The sequence below is a fragment of the Bombina bombina genome, chromosome 1 (assembly GCF_027579735.1).
Source record: "Bombina bombina isolate aBomBom1 chromosome 1, aBomBom1.pri, whole genome shotgun sequence".
Classification (NCBI taxonomy): Eukaryota; Metazoa; Chordata; class Amphibia; order Anura; family Bombinatoridae; genus Bombina; species Bombina bombina.
In genome coordinates this window covers 929,123,409-929,142,411 of record NC_069499.1, presented here as the reverse complement: position 1 = coordinate 929,142,411, position 19,003 = coordinate 929,123,409, and the positions used below count along the sequence as shown (strand labels likewise).

General features: G+C 37.8%; 1 protein-coding gene across 1 annotated transcript in view; it reads left to right on the top strand.

Annotated features, from left to right (window-relative positions):
* Positions 1 to 18,506, top strand: part of MAPRE1 (microtubule associated protein RP/EB family member 1) — a 41,848-nt gene extending 23,342 nt beyond the window's left edge. Inside the window, exons 6-7 of the mRNA XM_053698594.1 lie at positions 16,365 to 16,517; positions 17,414 to 18,506. Coding sequence (XP_053554569.1) covers positions 16,365 to 16,517; positions 17,414 to 17,470 — 210 coding nt within the window. The 3' untranslated portion in view covers positions 17,471 to 18,506. The remainder of the gene's footprint in view (positions 1 to 16,364; positions 16,518 to 17,413) is intronic.
* The last annotated feature ends 497 nt before the right edge of the window (positions 18,507 to 19,003 follow it).

Here is a 19,003-nt window from a genome sequence, read left to right as displayed (position 1 = left end):
ATAATCGCCGGGCAATATTTTCTACTGCGCATGCGCAAAATCAAACGGGTGCGCTCTTGGCATTAATTCTGAATATAAATAAATTACGCATGCGCATATTAAACAAGGGGCGGATGATATCGAGTGACGGCCGCCTAACGGCCAGCGTTTCAATTGGTTGGGGAAAAAACGTGACATACACAGAAAAAAAAGACTGCTGAATTAGTGGATAGTTTTGGCATAGTTTTATAACGGCGAGAACTTAATATATACACACACATATATAACAATTGATGAATGAAACTCCTACTTATTTTAAAAAAAGAATGTTATACTAGATCGAAATTAGGTTGAGTTTACCTTCACTTTAATGTGCTTTAACATTTGTGTATCGTGTCCCTTTCACAGACTATAATCATATACCCATAACTAAAGTGGGAATGGGGTAGTCTGGTCTCTTGACCCTGTTGCTCCTGGCAAGATTTTATTCAGAAATTAATTTTCTAAGTGGTGCACAAACATAAGACTAAGTATTGGTGTTTTTTTGTCATACACACACACTGTTCTGTAAGCAGATTTTCTTCATTTTTATGGATTTAAATAGAGATGTTGAATAATTTAACTATTAAAACCTAATATTTTTGAATATCTTATCTATATGACTTCCCCTTACTTGGCTTAGGGGTACTTCAAAAGGCTTTTTGTCTCGCGCTCGCGCTCTCGCTCTCTCGCAAAATTGTTTCTTTGCCAAAATGCTCATTATCTAATAAAACTTGGCGAGAGAGAGGTTTCTTCAGCTCTTGAATTGAAATCTTGTTTGGCATAAATTTGCACCATGCTCAGCCTGTCTCTATAAAAATCCATATTGTGATCCTGAGAATATTGTTATCTGAATGTTAATGTGGATAGGAAAATGAAGACTAAACTTGCATATTTTAAAACTTCTAAATTCACTTATATCAAATTTGTGTGGTTCTTTTGGTTATCTTTGTTGAAAGACTATGTACATAGCCTAAATTACTGGGAGTTAGCTGGTTTTTGGTAGCCATTTTATCTCTTGCCGTTAACTCACCATACATGTTCATTTACTCCCAGTAGTGCATTGCTACTGTTTGCAGGGGTTAAACAAAATTTATATACTGTCAAAAGTGTAACCATAAAATGCTCGAACATATATATATTTATTTTAATTTTTTTTTTTGGTGCTTTTTATGAGCCATGTACATTGATTTATTCATATTGGCACATGCTATCGAGGCTGTAAGAAATTCCTTCTACCTCAAGCAATGAGGTTTTCTTTCCTAAGATATGGAGAGTCCACGACGTCATTCAGTTACCAGTGGGAATATCACTCCTGGCCAGCAGGAGGAGGCAAAGAACACCACAGCAAAGCTCTTAAAGGTAAATGAAACCCGTATTTTTTTTCTTTCAAACAACTTTCTAATTTACTTCTATTTAATTTGCTTCATTCTCTTTATCCTTTGCTGAAAAGCATATCTAGATATGCTCAGTAGCTGCTGATTGGCTGCACAGAGAAGCCTTGTATGATTGGCTCACCCATGTGCTTTGCTATTTCGTCAACAACGGATATCTAAAGAATAAAGCAAATTAGATAATAGAAGTAAATTGGAATGTAGCTTAAATTTTTTTTCTCTATCTGAATCATGAAAGAAAAATCTTGGGTTTAATGTCCCTTTAAGTGTCACTCCCCTACCTAATAATATCCAGTCATTCTCTTTGCCTCTGTCAATGGAGGAGGTGAAGTTTGGTGTCTGAAGAAATGAATTCCTTTTTCGGGTAATTTTCCCTGCAAGCAAGGATTTGGGTTTAGCTGAGTCCACGTCAATCTCTTAAGTAGTCTAGTGGTGGCTACTCTGTTGGGTATTTTTTTTTATTTTCTACAGGTCTTTGTAAGGAGTATGTGTCCTTTCACGCCTTGTGAGCGGTCTTCCTGCTAAACTGCAGGTAAGTGCTTTTGTCTTCTAGGTCTTGGAGACTTGCACTTCAGAAGAATGTCATATGCAGTAGATGGGGACATTTTTAATATCCTTTATACAGGCTTTTCTTTGGCAGTGGCCAAGCACATTATGTACGTTGAGACTAGGGGTTAATCTTCACTTTATTGGGACATTTTTCCTCTTTGGGCTAATTTTGTTGAAATACTTTATAGTAAGTGTGTGGCTTATATTTTATACAGGGATTTATGTATAAACTTAAAATTTGGCAGTTGGTTTTCTTTTCTTGCTTAGCTAGAACAGGCTAACTGACAAACTACTTGAGTTTGAAACCAGCTGCTTGCATCTTATGTTGTAGGCAGAGGGAAACGTGTGCCTTATACTTGCTGTATAGTTTCCTCTCTGCCGGTCATGTGACTTCTATCTGCTTTCCGGATATATTCATGGAGCAGCGTCATTGAATTTCAGTCTCTTCTGTGTCGATCTACTATATGATCATTTGAGACTTCTGGCAGCCAAATTGTGTGTTTAAAAATTCTTAAAGTGTCAAGTTTTTACAATTTGGGGAATTTTTTAATTTAGTATTATGGACATGGACCAAGACTCTGTGTTTTTTAACAAATGCTTGTTATGCTTTGAGGCGCAAATGGTTTTGCCTATGCAATTCTGTGCTACATGTTTAGCTAGAACACTTCAATTTTAAAGATAAATTGTTGGACTCTGAGCCCAATGTCTCTCAGGATGATGCTGTTAAGGCAATTACACAGCTTTCTCCTCAAACGTCCCAAGTCTCTTTGGTGTCACAGTGCCCTGCAGTTCCTCTCAGCCTCCTGAAGGAGTTTATTTGCCTGCAGATTTTGCTGCACAGGTATCTTCTGTGGCATTATCCGCTTTTCCTATGCTGGGAAAACGCAAGAGGAAAATTAGACATTTAGTTAGTAAGGTTTCTGTTCCACCTACTGCTACGCAGGTTGCCCTCCCTCATAAGTCTCAGAAGGATACACCGGTAGCCTGCTAGGGTGAAATCTCAGATTCGGACAGTATTATTCCTTCATCTAATACTGAAGACGTTAACTTCAGATTTAAGCTTGAACACCTTTTTGTGTACTGTTAAAGGAGGTATTGGCTACTTAGGACGAGACTGATACTTCTGTCATTGTCAACCCTATTAAGTCTAGTAAACTTAATAAATACTATGTTTGTTCCTCTGTGGAAGTTTTTCCTGTCCCAAACTGTGTGACAGATTATTTCACAGGAATGGGAGAATCCAGGGATTCCTGTCTCCTGTATTTAAAAAGATGTTTCCTGTTGCTGACTCCATTATTCTTGGCGCATGGTGCCTAAAGTAGAAGGGGCTATTTCTACTCTGGCTAAGAGAACTACGATCCCTATAGAGGATAGCTGCTCCTTTAAGGATCCCATGGACAAAAAGCTATAAAGTGTGGCATCTTATTGGTGCAACGCCTTGTCTGAATCAATTTTAGTAGAGACTATGTTGGAAGAGATGCAAGATAGGATTAAGGCTCTCAAACCAACCAATTCCTTTATTTCTCATGCTAACATGCAAGTTATTAGACTGGGAGCCAAGATGTCTGGCTTCACTGTCCTAGCTCGCAGGGCATTGTGGCTAAAATCTTGGTCAGCTGATGTTACCTCTAAATCCAAGCTTCTGGCGCTTCCTTACAAGGGGAAGACCATGTTTGCACCTGGTCTGGCAGAAATAATTTCTGATATTACGGGTTGAAAAGGCTGTCTTCTACCGCAAGACAAGAACAGACAAAGTAATTTTCATTCCTTTCGTAACTTCAAAAGTCTTCCTCTTCCAAGCAGGAGCAATCCAAGTCTTCTTGGAAGCCCAATCAGTCTTAGCTGAGGGTTTCTTTGATTGCTTCCCCTTATTCAGAGTCTTAAGTCAGCATGAAGGGTCGGTCCGGATCAAGTGGGGGGCAGACTTTGCCTGTTTTGTCAAGCGTGGAGACGAGATGTCCCAGATCCTTGGGCTGTGGACATAGTATCTCAGGGTTACAAAATAGAATTCAAAACTTTCCCTCCCAGGGACAGATTCCACCTCTCAAGATTATCTGCAGACAATACCTTTCCTCCCTGGGAGTGATTGTTTCTGTAAGAGAATAGGGTCTAGGATTCTATTCAAATCTGTTCATGGTTCCCAAAAAAGAGGGAACTTTTTGACCCATTTTAAAGTGTCTCTACAAGTTTCTCAGTGTACCGTCCTTCAAAATGGAAACCATTCGTTCCATTCTTCCTTTGGTCCAAGAGGGTCAGTTCATGACGCCCATAGACCTGAAGGACGCATATCTTCATGTTCCCATCCACAGGGATCATCACAAATTCCTGAGATTCGCCTTTCTAGACAAACCCTTTGTTTGTGGCTCTTACGTTTTTGGTCTTGCCACAGCTCCCAGATTTTCCTCAAGTTCTGGGGGCTCTCTTGGCAGTGACCAGGTCTCGGAATTGCAGTGGCGCCATACCTGGACGTCATTCTTTCAGGCGCCATCATTTCAACAAGCAAATTCTCATACATCTAATTTTTAATTTTTTTTTTTCCCTGGGTGAATGTACCCACGGACACCAGCCTGCTAGACTGGGGAGAAGTCTGGGACTGCTGTTATTTTTACAATGCTCTGATGGCTTGGCCTCAATTGTCCGACTGAAACCTAATAAATCGGGATATGGACATCACCTCAGTGGCTTACATCAACCACCAGGGAGGAACTCGTTCCTTAGCCATGAAGGAGGTGGCACGTATTATGCAGTGGGCGGAAGTTCACAATTGTTTATCTGCCATCAACACTCCTGGAGTGGACAACTGTGAAGCGGATTTCCTGAGCAGACAGACATTTCATCCCGGGGAGTGGGCTCTCCATCCGTAGGTGTTTTTCAAGGTTAAACCTCAAATGGAGAGTGCCGGAGTTGGATCGGATGGTGTCTTGGCAGAACGCCAAGGTACGGTTCAAGGTTGAGATCCTCAGGCCACTCTGATAGATGTTCTGGCGGTTTCTTGGGATTTTGGTCTAGCATACCGGTTCCTCCGTTTGTGCTCCTTCCAAGAGTTATTGCTCGTATCAAACATGGGAGAGCATCAGTAATTCTAATAGGTCTTGCAGGATCTGGTATGCAGATCTAGTGAAGATGTCTTCACTGCCGCCTTGGAGGTTTCCTCTGAGGAAGGACCTTCTAATTCAGGGTCCCTTTCTCCATCCAAATCTCGTTTCTCTGAAGCTGACTGCTTGGAGATTGAATGCTTAGTTCTGTTTAATCGTGGATTTTCTGAGTCAGTCATTGAGACAATGATCCAGGTGTGAATCTAAGGGCTACTCTTGGAGTAGGGTCAGGATTCCTATAATTTTTGTCTCTTCTTCAGGAAGTTCTGGCGAAAGGGTTGTCAGTCAGTTCTCTGAAAGGTTGGATTTCTGCATTATCTATTTTGTTACACAAGCGTCTGGCGGATGTGCCAGATGTTCAATCTTTTTGTCAGGCCTGTGTTTTTAAACCTGTTGCTCCTCCTTGGAGCCTTAAAGGGAATGTAAATTTTGATGCTAAAGTGCCCGGTTTTTAAAAATTCAATAAATAACAGGGGCACTTTAATTAATCAATTTACATTTCACTCCTGTTGTGAAAAAAGTTACCTTTTTTTTTTAAACTTGACAGCAGCTCCAGCTTCCTCTGGTCGTCGCAAAGCCTCTTCCTGGGTCTAAAATGAGGAACAGGCTTCCTCCAATCACGGCTTTGAATCAGATACCGATTCCCCCCTGGGGGAAAGCTTTGATTGGAAGATGACCTATCCATCACTTCTGACATCAGAAATGGCTTGTGACGACCAGAGGAAGCTGGAGCTGCTGTCAAGCTTAAAAGGTAAGTTTATTTTTATTTTTTCTTCACAACAGGAGTGAAATGTAATTTTTTTGATGAATTAAAGTGCCCCTGTTTTTAATCACATTTTTAAAAACCGGGCACTTTAGCATCAAAATTTACATTCACTTTAACCTTGTTCTTAAAGTTTTTTTTTTTCAGCAGGCTCAGTTTTGAGCAATGCATTCCATAGATATTAAGTTGCTATCTTGGAAGGTTTTGTTTCTTATTGCTATCTCTCCTTCTGCTCGGAGAGTTTTGGAACTCTCGGCTTTGCAGTGTGATTCGACTTTCCTCATATTTCATGCGGATAAAGCTGTTCTTCATACTAAATTGGGGTTTCTTTCTTAAAGGACCAGTCAACACAAAGTTGCATAATCAACAAATGCAAGACAATACAATAGCACTTAGTCTGAACTTCAAATGAGGAGTAGATTTTTTTTTTTATTATTTTTTTTTTTCTGACAAATTTAAGTTATGTCTCTTTCCACTCCCCCTGTACCATGTGACAGCCATCAGCCATTCACAAATGCATACACACATTCTTGCACATGCTCAGTAGGACCTGGTGACTCAAATTTTAAATATAAAAATACTGTGCACTTTTTTTTTAATGGAAGTAAATTGGAAAGTTGGTTAAAATGGCATGCTCTATCTGAATAATGGAAGTTTAATTTTGATTGAGTGTCCCTTTAAGGGGTTTTGGATAGAAATATTAATCAGGAAATTTGTTGTCTGTTGCACAACTTGGATGTTGTGCGTGCTATAAAATTGTACCCACAGGCGACTAAGGATTTTAACCAGTCTTCTACCCTGTTTGTGTCTTAGGGAAGCGTAAGGGTCAGAAGGCTACCGCTACTTCTCTTTCCCTCTGGTTAAGAAGTATGATTCGTTTTGCTTATGAGACTGCTGGACAGCAGCCACCTGAGAGAATTACAGCTCTTTCCACTAGGGCTGTCTCCTTCTTTGGCTTTTAAAAATGTATTTTCTGTGCAACAGATTTGCAAGGCTGCAACTTGGTCCTCTCTGCAAACGTTTTCAAAATTTTACAAATTTGATACTTTTTGCCTCAGCTGAGGCTTTTTTTGGGAGAAAGGTTCTTCAAGCGGTTGTGCCTTCTGTTTAGGTTTGCCTGTCTTGTTCTCCCTCCCTGTTCATTCTGTGTCCTCAACTTGGGTATTAATTCCCGCTAGTAATTGAATGATGTCGTGGACTCTCCATATCCAGATATAAAGTAATTTTATCAGGTAAACATGAATTGTTTTCTTAAGATATGGAGAGTCCACGACCCCACCCTTTTATTAAGACAATTTTTTTTTTTTTTTTTTTTTAACTTAACCTCAGACACCCCTACACCTTTGTGTTATTCTTTTTCCATTTCCCTTCTGTCGAATGACAGGGGATTATGGCTAGCGGAGTGGCACTTAACAGCTTTGCTGTGGTGCTCTTTGCCTCCTGCTGGCCAGGAGTGCTATTCCCACTAGTAATTGAATGATGTTGTGAACTCTCCATATCCGGAAAGAAATTAATCCGGTAAGCATAAATTTTAGTTTTGTTTTTTTTTTATATATATATTCTAGTCTCAGAACAGAAGCTTGCATTTTTCCTTTATCCTTTATTAGAAATAATAATGTTATACTTGTAAGTCAGTTTATTTTTTTATACCATTTACAGTTTCTGATTATATAGGTTGTCATTAAAATGTTTTCAGAAAGGTGCATTTAATCACCCCCTGGTAGCTAAGCCCTCTATTACTAAAACTACAAATATTTAGCGGTATAAACATCTTCCTAATTTTTTTTTATTTTTTTTTCCAATTTCATACCATAGAGAGAGAATATTAAAGCTTAAAGGGGCGTGAAACCCACAGTTTCTTTCTAATGGCAGTCAGAGTCCATGATTCATTCATTACTTATAGGAAATGCTTCACCTGGCCACCAGGAGGCAGACACCCCAAACAAGCAATTATCCCTTACCCTCTGTGGTTCTTTTGCCTCACATCATGGAGCAAGGCAGAGAGTTTTTGGTACAGGCCAGAAACCCTGTCACTAGGCGCATCTATCACAAGGTCTGGATAACTTATCTTATCTTGGTGTGCAGAAAGGGATTTTCCTTGGCACAAGGTGAGGATCCCGCAGATTCTGCCATTTTCTTTAAAACTTTTTTGTGAATGCAGGGCTTGTCGACTAGCTCTCTTAAAGTGAAGGTCAAGTCTGCCTCACTCGATTCTAGTATTATAATTTACATTTAAAATAAGCATCATGTTCATTGATCAAAAACTTCAAAAATATTTGTCATTTTTATTTTACAATTACCCTCCGTTTCACCGCAAATGTCCGCCCAACATCTTCCCTCGTTTGATTAACATTTTTTTTTTTTTTGTAGTTATATCCAATTCCTTTACTTCCCCCGTGGCGTCCTGCCCCTTTCTACCCACGTCATCTGTAACAATTGCGCATGCGTGTAAATGCGGCTCTTGTCATCTACTTTATGCTCGTGCATGATATGCGCATGGGTATTACGCTGTATGCTTGCCTTCAATACATTGACTCAATCAGTCTTATTGCGCACAAGAGAAGAAAGGAACTGAAATAACTTTTGCCGTTTGTAATCATCGAAAGGGGTAAATATCATATCAATGTTCTTGAAAATTGCCACGCATGCGCGAATGCTGTTACAATACGCATGCGCATTTTGAAACCAGTCTTGTGCACGAGCTTGGAAGTGGCGCGGCGGGCTTGTTGAAACGCTTGCTACGTCACTAGTGACAAAAAAAGTGGATCGGGGGAGGAGTAAAAAGACCAAATGAAGGGTGTATGTGTGTATGTGTGTATATATATGTATATATATGTATATATATATATATATATATATATATATATATATATATATATATATATATATATATATTCTTCCATGTGTGTCTGCACTCACAATGCAATAGGGACATCAACCAGGGTGCCAAGTCAGGTATATCAATAATCCATTATAGAAGAGGACTGCACTCACTGGATTTGGTATATAAAATAAAATTTTTTATTAAGGTGACGTTTCGGGGTACGCAGACCCCTTCTAGTTAGATTATACTGTTTACATAGGTGGTGTGCATCTAGTAAAAATTGACCACTTTAAATGTCAGATTTCGGTTCTTTAGCAATAAGTTAGCTCAGTTGACAGATGTTTAGGCTTTTGTTTAGGCTTTTGCCCCGAATTAGTCCTGTTTTCAAACTTGTTGCTCCTTGGAGCCTTAAAGGGACAGTCTAGGCCAAAATAAACTTTCATGATTCAGATAGAGCATGTAATTTTAAACAATTTTCCAATTTACTTTTATCACCAATTTTGCTTTGTTCTTTTGGTATTCTTAGTTGAAAGCTTAACCTAGGAGGTTCATATGCTAATTTCTTAGACCTTGAAGGCCACCTCCTTTTCAGAATGCATTTTAACAGTTTTTCACCACTAGAGGGTGTTCATGTATTTATATAGATAACACTGTGCTCATGCTCGTGAAGTTATCTGGGAGCAGACACTGATTGGCTAAACTGCAAGTCTGTCAAAAGAACTGAAATAAAGGGGCAGTTTGCAGAGGCTTAGATACAAGATAATCACAGAGGTAAAAAGTATATAAATATAACTGTTGGTTATGCAAAACTGGGGAATGGGTAATAAAAGGATGATCTATCTTATAAAACAATAACAATTCTGGTATAGACTGTCCCTTTAATCTTGTTGTTAGAGTTAATCAGGCTCGCTTTGAGCCTATGCATTCTGTTGACGTTTTATCTTGGAAAGTTTTTTTTTTTTTTTTTTTTTTTGTTGGTTTTTTGTTTTTTTTCTAACTCTACGAGCAGAGGATATCTGCTCTTCTTTGTGACCCGCCTTATTTAATTTTTCATGCGGACATAGCTGTGTTGTGTACTAAATGTGTGTGAAATTTCCCCCCCCCCCCCCCCAAGGTTGTTTCTCCTTAAACAAAGGATATGAAGAGAACAAAGCAAAGTTGACAATAGAAGTAAATTGGAAAGCTTAAAATAGTTTGCCCTATCTGAATCTTGAAAGCAAAAAATGTGGGTTTCATATAGTTTAAAGGAACATTAAAGAATAGTCTAGTCAAAATTAACCTTTCATGATTCAGAGAGTATGCAACTTTATAATTTACTCCCTTTTTTTTGGTCTTCGTTCTCTTGCTATCTTTATTTGAAAAAAGCATGAATGCAAGCATAGGAGCCGGCCCATTTTTGGTTCTGAACCTGGGTAGCGCTTGCATGACGTCTAAATCTTGCCACCAAACGCTATCCAGGATCTGAACCAAAAATGGGCTGGCTCCTAAGCTTACATTCAAACAAAGATAGCAAGAGAACAAATAAATTATTAGGAGTAAATTAGAAAGTTGCTTAAAATTGCATGCTCTATCTGAATCATGAGTTTAATTTTGACTAGACTATCCCTTTAAATGCTAAATACATTTTATATACATTGTATTGGGGTTATTCCCTGCCTCCCTCATAGTCTATGGTTAGAGGGAGGAGCATGATCTGTATTTTGTGTTTCGGGTCTTTTTTTTTTTTCTTTTTTTTTTTTTTTTTTTTTTTTTTTTTTTTTTTATGCCAAAAATATGGTTACAAATAATATTGCTAGAATGCTCTGGTTTACACATTGAGTAGCAAATGCACACATATAACATAGAAAAAAATACTGTATCAAATAAATTAAAAACAAAAACCTAGACATCAATACCACACAGCTTTTGGTATTGAAGACTTTACAAAATTTTATGTGAATTTTGTAATTTAATAAGCGGTTTGTTTATTATATATAATAAAAAAAAAAATGGAAACTCTTCTGACCATGGCTGTTTTGCACCACTGATGCTTACATTTTCCCCCCCATTTGCACTGTTCCTTAGCATTTGTTATAGTCAACAGGCTTTTTTTATGCTTGTGAATATGTTTACATGCTTGTAGAACTTCAAGGGTCTGCAGACATTTTTCAGAGAATATGAATAACGCACAAACTTTTCTTTCACTCATGGTTAGTGTTTGGCTGATGCCATTTATTATCAATCAACAGTGTTTACTCTTTTTAAATCATAATGACAACAAAAACTATCCATATGACCCTGATCAAAAGGTTGCATACACTGGTAATTTTGGCCTGATAACATGCACACAAGTTGACGCACAGGGGTTTGAATGGCTATTAAAGGTAACCATCCTCACCTGTGATCTGTTTGCTTGTAATTGGTGTGTGTATTAAAGGTCAATGAGTTTTTGGACGCCTGACAGACCCTTGCATCTTTCATCCAGTGCTGCACTGACATTTCTGGATTCTGAGTCATGGAGAAAGCAAAAGAATTGTCAAAGGATCTGCGGGAAAAGGTAGTTGAACTGTATAAAACAGGAAAGGGATATAGAAAGATATCCAAGGAATTGAGACTGCCAATCAGCAGTGTTCAAACTCAAATCATGAAGTGGAAAATGAGGGGTTCTGTTGAAACCAAACCATGGTTGGGTAGACCAACTAAAATTTCAGCAACAACTGCCAGGAAAATTGTTCGGGATGCAAAGAAAAACCCACAAATAACTTCAGGTGAAATACAGGACTCTCTGAAAACATATGGTGTGGCTGTTTCAAGATGCACAATAAGGAGGCACTTGAAGAAAGATGGGCTGCATGGTCGAGTCGACAGAAGAAAGCCATTACTACGCAAATGCCACAAAGTATCCTGCTTACAATACACCAAACAGCACAGAGACAAGCCTCAAACGTTCTGGCACAAAGTCATTTGGAGTGATAAAGCTGAAATTGAGCTTTTTAGCCACAACCATAAACGCTACTTTTGGAGAGGAGTCAACAAGGCCTATGATGAAAGGTACACCATTTCTACTGTGAAACACTGAGGTGGATTGCTGATGTTTTGTTGATGTGTGATTTACAAAGACACAGGAAATTTTTGTCTGAATTGATGGCAAGATGAACGTAGTATGTTATCAAAAAAGTACTGGAGAAAAATTTGCATTCATCAGCCCGGAAGCTGTGCATGGGACGTTCTTGGCCTTGTGTTTAGGATCATTGTCATGTTGGAATGTCCAAGTCGACCTGTCATTGGCTACAACAGAATAAAGTGAAGGTACTGAAGTGGCCATCTCAGTCTCCTGACCTCAATATCATTGAGCCACTCTGGGGAGATCTCAAATGTGCAGTTCATGCAAGACAGCCCAAGAATTTACAGGATCTGGAGGCTTTTTGCAAGGAAGAATGTGCAGCTTTACCATCTGAGAAGATAGAGGCTCATCCACAAATACCACAAAAGACTTCAAGCTGTCATTGATGTTAAAGGGGGCAATACATGGTATTAAGAACTGGGGTATGTGAACTTTTGATCAGGGTCATTTTGGGTGGTTTCAGTCGATTTTATAATAAATTGCTTCAGCCACACACTGAGTGAAAAAAGTTTTTGTGTTATTCATATTCTCTGAAAAATGGCCAAGAAATCATAAATTCTGCCAGGGTATGTACACTTATGAGCACAACTGTAAATTCAGACATGAAACTTTATGCGTAAATTTTGGCAAACAGAATAAATCTCATGCTCCCAGATCTTATCCATCTAGATCAGGTGGGCTTTGTCCCAAAAAGAGGGGCTAAAGACCACACGGTCAGGGCCGTAAAACCTAATTCAATTTGCTCAAGATGTTGTCCCAGAAATCATTCTTTCTATTGATGCAGAAAAGGCCTTTGACTGGGATTTTTTTGCATTCCACTCTTAATTCACATGGGTTCGGTCCTAAGATATTGACTAGCATTATTTCATTATACTCCCATCTTAACGCTAAATTAATAATAAATGGAAGCCTTTCAAAACCTTTTACCATCTCCAACGGCACACGCCAAGGGTGTCCCCTCTCGCCTCTTATTTGCCGGTTTCATAGAAACTCTAGCAAAAAAGAGACAAAACCCACTTATCAAAGGAATAAAAATTGTCTCTCAAACCTACAATATGTCCCTATTTGCAGATGATATTCTATTCTCCATCACAGACCCAGAATTGTCAATAGTCACTGCAAGAATTCCAAACTTTTAAAATACTCTCCAATTTTGCTATAAATCTAAGTCCGAAGTCCTAAATATTAAACTAGACGACCACGCTTTAAATAAAGTTTAAAAAAAAATAACCCCATTTACATGGTGCTCCCATACATTACACTCCTATGAATTGAACTAAGGACCACAATAGAAAATACCTACACAGCAAACTATATCCCTATTTAAAAAATACATAAATTTGTCTTCATGGCTGTCCAAAAAACAATCATGGCTAGGCAAAATAAACATGCTTAAGATGAACATATTCTCCAGGCTTTTATATGTACTCCAATCCTTACCGATACCACTATCAAAGAACTATATCCCAAGTATAAAAAATGCTTTCAGTGATTTTGCCTGGAATAAAAAAAAAACACCCAGAAAAAAAACATGAAAACTCCTAAACACTGAGGACTAGGGATACCTAACATAACGTCACGCTATTTTCTTTGAGATTATTTTATGCACCAATCAACAATTCTTTAAAACGGTGGCAGCAATTAGAACACTTGATCTCACACACCTTATCTAGGGAGGCTATGTTGGAACATTGAGAAACTAAATAACCCATCGGTACATAAATCCCTTTTTAATAGAAGAAACTTTTGAAACGTGGGAAAACATCCTACGTACACACCCTAATATCTCGTCTAAACCATCTCCCTTAACTTTGCTAATAGAAAACTAACAGTTCATGATAGGGTCATTTGTGACAACTGATGCTCGTGTCACTTTTTATCGTGACATCCCAATCCACTCAGTGACCAATGAAACCTTAATACAATCGGACTTAATTGATGAGGGATATGAATGCTTTCATAACTGGTTCACATACAACCGCATTCACCACTTTATTACAAGAAGTTAATTTTGAACTCCTACACAGATGGTATTTCCCCCAACCAAGCTCCATCGCCTTTTACATAGCAAATATAACCACTATTGGAGATGTGGCAACATGGCACATGTGGTGCAATAAAATTCAAAACTTCTGGAGAAATAACACAGAAATAGAATCAATATTAAAGGGACAGTAAACGCTCATTTACTTACCTCAATCAAGATTTAGTCCTGATGCATCTGCAACCTGCCAAATATTCTACTGCACATTGCATTATGTTGCATTATATCTTTAAACAGTACATCCAGACCGTTAAAAATGGCCCCTAAACTCAGCCCCTAGGGATATACGTTTTTACATCGATTCAATATTCCCCTCTAGTAAGCGACTCGCAAATAGGTTATTCTGTCAGCTTGCGTGATCGGATAGTCTGTCATGTGACTCACCGAATTTGCGCATGCGCCATGTCTAGTGGTAATGAAGACAGGGAAACATATTGCTGTGCGAGTAGCGTTACTATGTCATCTGCACTGCATGGTGACCTAGTTGAAAGCCTCTGGAACGAGCCGAGGCATTGAAAAAAATATTGAAGGATGGTAGAGGGAGAAGTTTGGGGGCCATTTTGGAGACATAGAAATTAATGATTACATTAGGAATATTGCTGCTGCTGTTGTTCACTATTGAGGGTATTTGAATAATGATTGAATGGTTATGGATTTTTACATTAGATAGTGGTGTTTACTGTCCCTTTTTTAAGTACTTAACTCTCATTAGACCCTTTGGTATGGCTACTAAACAACCCTTCTTAAATTAAATCTAAACCTTGCCTAAAGCTATTTTACTTCATGACAAATAGTGCTAAATACCTACTAGCAAGAACATTTTCCACCAAAACGGGTGCTTATACTACTTTGTGAAAAGTTCAATGCAAAACTGAAGGGCAGAAACAAGAAGATTTACTGGTAATCCATGTCTGAAACCAAGGGGGACTTATATATTTGTAAATACTTGTGAGAAAGTTGATCAGAGTGATGAAAAAAATTAGACCATTCAAGCACAGATTTTTTTAAAAAAATTTTTTTTTTAAAACTTATTTTTTTTTAACCCCATAACAATTGATGTACGTCTGTGGTCATTAAAGGTTTAACTAGTGCAGCTTTGGTAACAGTGGTGAAGCTGTGCTACAACTGTATGCCTCTGGAAGTGAGGCATGCAGTTCTAGCACAGCTTCGACATTGGCAAGACCTGCGCTATATCCGGCACATGTGTGCATCTGTACGACCGCCGACATACAGGGAGTGTCGGTTGTCATTAAGGTGTTAATGTATTTTCTGACCACTCAGTTGAATGTTGAAAAGTAACTTAACGATCCTTACACTATTGTTTTGGTGGTTGTTTTAAAGTGGATTTTGAGTTTGATGTCAAGGGATATGTGAAAAGAGTCAAATGTGTGAAAAATATCAACCCTCAATCATGACAATTTTTCCTACTTGCATATACTGTCCTTCTAATCTTCATTAAAGGGACAGTCAACACCAGAATTTTTGTTTTTTAACCCTTAAAGGGACAGTAAACCTTAAAAATAATGTTATATAATTCTGCACATAGTGCAGCATTATATTGGCGCAAACGTTATAAAAAAACCTGCTGTTTTACAGACCCGCTCTCTGATCTTCTGAGCGTGTCTGAAAAAAAAAAAAAAACAAACAGCGCATCGGGCCAGCTGTATAGTCACAGCCCGGCCCGACCGCGCCATAGCACTAAGTGCAGCTCGCTCCTGCTTTCTGACAGAGCAGGAGCGAGCTGCACTTAGTGCTATGGCGCGGTCGGGCCGAGGCTGTGACTATACAGCTAGCCCGATGCGCTGTTTGAAAAAAACAGACCCGCTCAGAAGATCAGAGCGGGTCTGTAAAACAGCAGGGTTTTTTTAAAATTCAAAGGGGAAATTTTGTTTTAAAACGTTTGCGCTAATATAATGTTAAATAATTCTGCAATATGTGCAGAATTATATAACATTATTTTTATGGTTTACTGACACTTTAATTACCAATTCCCCAGTTTTTGCATAAACAGTTATAATTATACACATTTTACCTCTGTGATTACCTTGTATCTAAGCCTCGGCAGACTGCCCCCTTATTTCAGTTCTTTTGACAGACTTGCATTTTAGCCAGTCAGAGCTGTCTCCATGGTAAATTCAAACTAATGCCCTCTAGTGGTGAAAAACTATCAAAATGCATTCAGATTAGAGGCAGTCTTCAAGGTCTAAGAAATTAACATATGAACTTTCTAGGTTTTACCTTTCAACTTAGAATACCAAGAGATCAAAGCAAATTGGTGATAAAAGTAAATTGGAAAGTTTTTTTAAAATTACATGCCCTATTTGAATCATGAGTTTTTTTGTTTTGTTTTTGGACTTGACTGTCCCTTTAAGTTCTGAAACATATCAGACTTGTGATTTGTGTATTGCCAAGGAGAGTATATATCATAAGCCAAAATTTTTAACTTAATGCTTTCTTGTAATCTTGTTGACCCTGTATTTTAAACGCCCTGATATTTTATAATTCAACAAATATTTTAAAACTTGCAGGTTATATGCATCAATCTATTTGGTTTTAACAGTTTTATGTTTTTAGATAAATGTGCTGAAGATCACAGTTGAAGATTTAGAGAAAGAAAGAGACTTTTACTTCGGTAAGCTAAGAAATATTGAGCTGATCTGCCAGGAAAATGAAGGGGATACCGACCCAGTTTTGCAAAGGATTGTGGAAATTCTGTATGCCACAGATGTAAGACTTATTATTATTTTTTTATTATTATTGCTTTTAACAAGAAAGTGACTTGGTGATTTAAGATTTACTTTTACAAATGATACAATTTTAAACGTTTAATGTTTTTTTAGAATTCCCAGTATAGTTACTGAACTACTTGGCACATTACAAACTGGATTTTAACATTAGGGCCACTGCAGCTAGTGATTCTGTCTAGTAACCTGTTAAAGGGACATTAAAGTCTTAAATACATTTTATAAGAATAGTTCAAGTTATCCCCTGCCTCCCACATCTCATGGCTGCAACATGATGAAATCCAACGTTTACTGCATTCCAGAGCTGACCTGTTTTGCAAACGTGCAGCAACTCTCCTACATATACCTGAAGTGTCATTTAAGTTTAAAAATGACAGCACCAATTAGGAGGGGCATTTTGATTTTTACAAAGGCCCTTTAAGGGGAAACAAATGTATTTAGTGTCTGTTTCCAATGACTTGTTATAACCGCTGCAGAGTATAAAATATATAGTAAAATACACATGCCTCCTTACACCTTTTGCCTGTAAAGAAAAGCTGATAATTTTCAGTTGCTGCTGCAGATTCTTGTTTGCATAGCTTTTCTTCAGAAGATACTAAAGTATTCATATTTTCAGTATAGGTGGTAGTTTAATAAGCAAAATCAGCTTTTCAAAGGATGAGGGTAAAAAAGTTTTGTAAAAAAAGTGATACTCCAGCAGGTAAATGGATCGTGTGTAATACAATTGCTGATCTCTATTACGTCCTGCTTTAAGGCTTTTTTTTTTTTTTTTTTTTTTTTTTTTTTGTTCTTGCATTTTTATTTAAAAAATATTATATAGTGCTTAGGTAATATATTCTGTTGCTGAGGATTAATTGTTCTTTCATGTTTGTTTTTTAGGAAGGGTTTGTCATACCTGATGAAGGAGCTCCCCCAGAAGACCAAGAAGAATATTAATGGCACTGGCCAAACAATCAAGAATTTTTGCCCAAATCATGTGCTTAAGTGTAAAATATTCCCTGTTATTCTTAGAGGGCTGTGTCTGCACAGAGGGCATAGTACCCCTCCTATGAAAGTATACTTTGCCAAAGTTTCACTCATTTTACAATGGTTTAACAATGGAAATGTTAATCATTTTGTAGCAGAGAACTATTTTAAACACCTGTCTGAATATGAATTCTGGATAACGGCTAGTTATTGGTGTGCAAGAAACCATAAATGAGATGTTACAAAATGAAATTTGTAAAAGGATATAGGACTTAAATTGTTAGAATGTAACATCAAATGGAAAAAAATGTACAGATTATACAGATGCCTTAAGGAGTTTAAATATGCTTTCATATCGAAGCTTGTAACTTGGGTCAAGAGGAGTATTCTAGTAAGTGATATTTTGGTACTTGCAAGTTTTTTAACTTCTATATTGAAGTTGAGGATCTATGTCAGGAAATGTTGGTTTCTGCTGCCTCCTACCTCTGCTGTCTGCAAGCTGTTACTTTTGTATGCAGATCTAATCCGCTCAGGTCCCTGCAGCTACTCCTGGCAGATTCATTTGGCCATACTAAAATGAGATGAAATTACTGAGGCATAGTGACAAACACCTGGATGTTCAGCATATTCCCATCTACATCCTTTTAGTCATTTTGCCAACATGTATTATTTAAGAATTTATTATTTTTTATTTTATATAAGGTTTTTGTGCTCTGTACTCCTAGAATTTTGGGTTATTCAGTCCCAAACACAATAGCTGGTTTAAGAACTATGTAATGCATGAATGTGTGAAATACAGAGAACATTCAGTATGTGTCTGCCAGTTTCTTAAAAAACCCAGCTACAATCGAAGTTACATTGGCACATTTCCTAATTCTCTTGTGGCCTTTTTAAAACTTTTCATTTTTCCCTTTAAATCTTCAATTTTACTTAGACTTGTTTTTCATGTTCTCAACTTTTTTTCTACTTTAAGCCATTTCTAAATAAAAAAAATTCTGTATTTCAACTGTGTACTGGATGTGAATGCTTTCTTTTTGGTTTTAATTTGCCCTTTTTCATTGCCCCTTTACCTCTGTTCTCTTAAGAGAAACTAGCTTATTATATTGAACTGTAAATACTGACCAGAACATCTTGCTAATCTGAAACAATTTATTAAAATGTTGCCTTACCGAAACAACAAAACAAGCATGCAAGCCATGTCTGTTTCGTACAAGGTACCAAATTAATTTTATCTTGGCTCACCAAGCTAATTCTCACTAGTGAGAACCCCTGCTTTCTAGGGTCTTACCCCTCATTCTTTAGTTGTGTCTATACTGTGACAGAATGAAGTCCCTCTTTTATACCTGGCCGAGGCAAGAGGCTTTCAGAACTGGGGTTTGTTGTAGATCTTCCTGGCAGGCTATTTTGATTCCAGGCTGTCCACTGGTTGCCTTGGGTAGACAACATTATGTGTAACATGTGCAAGATAAGTGCATTCAAGGTTCACACAGGTGTTTAAAAAAA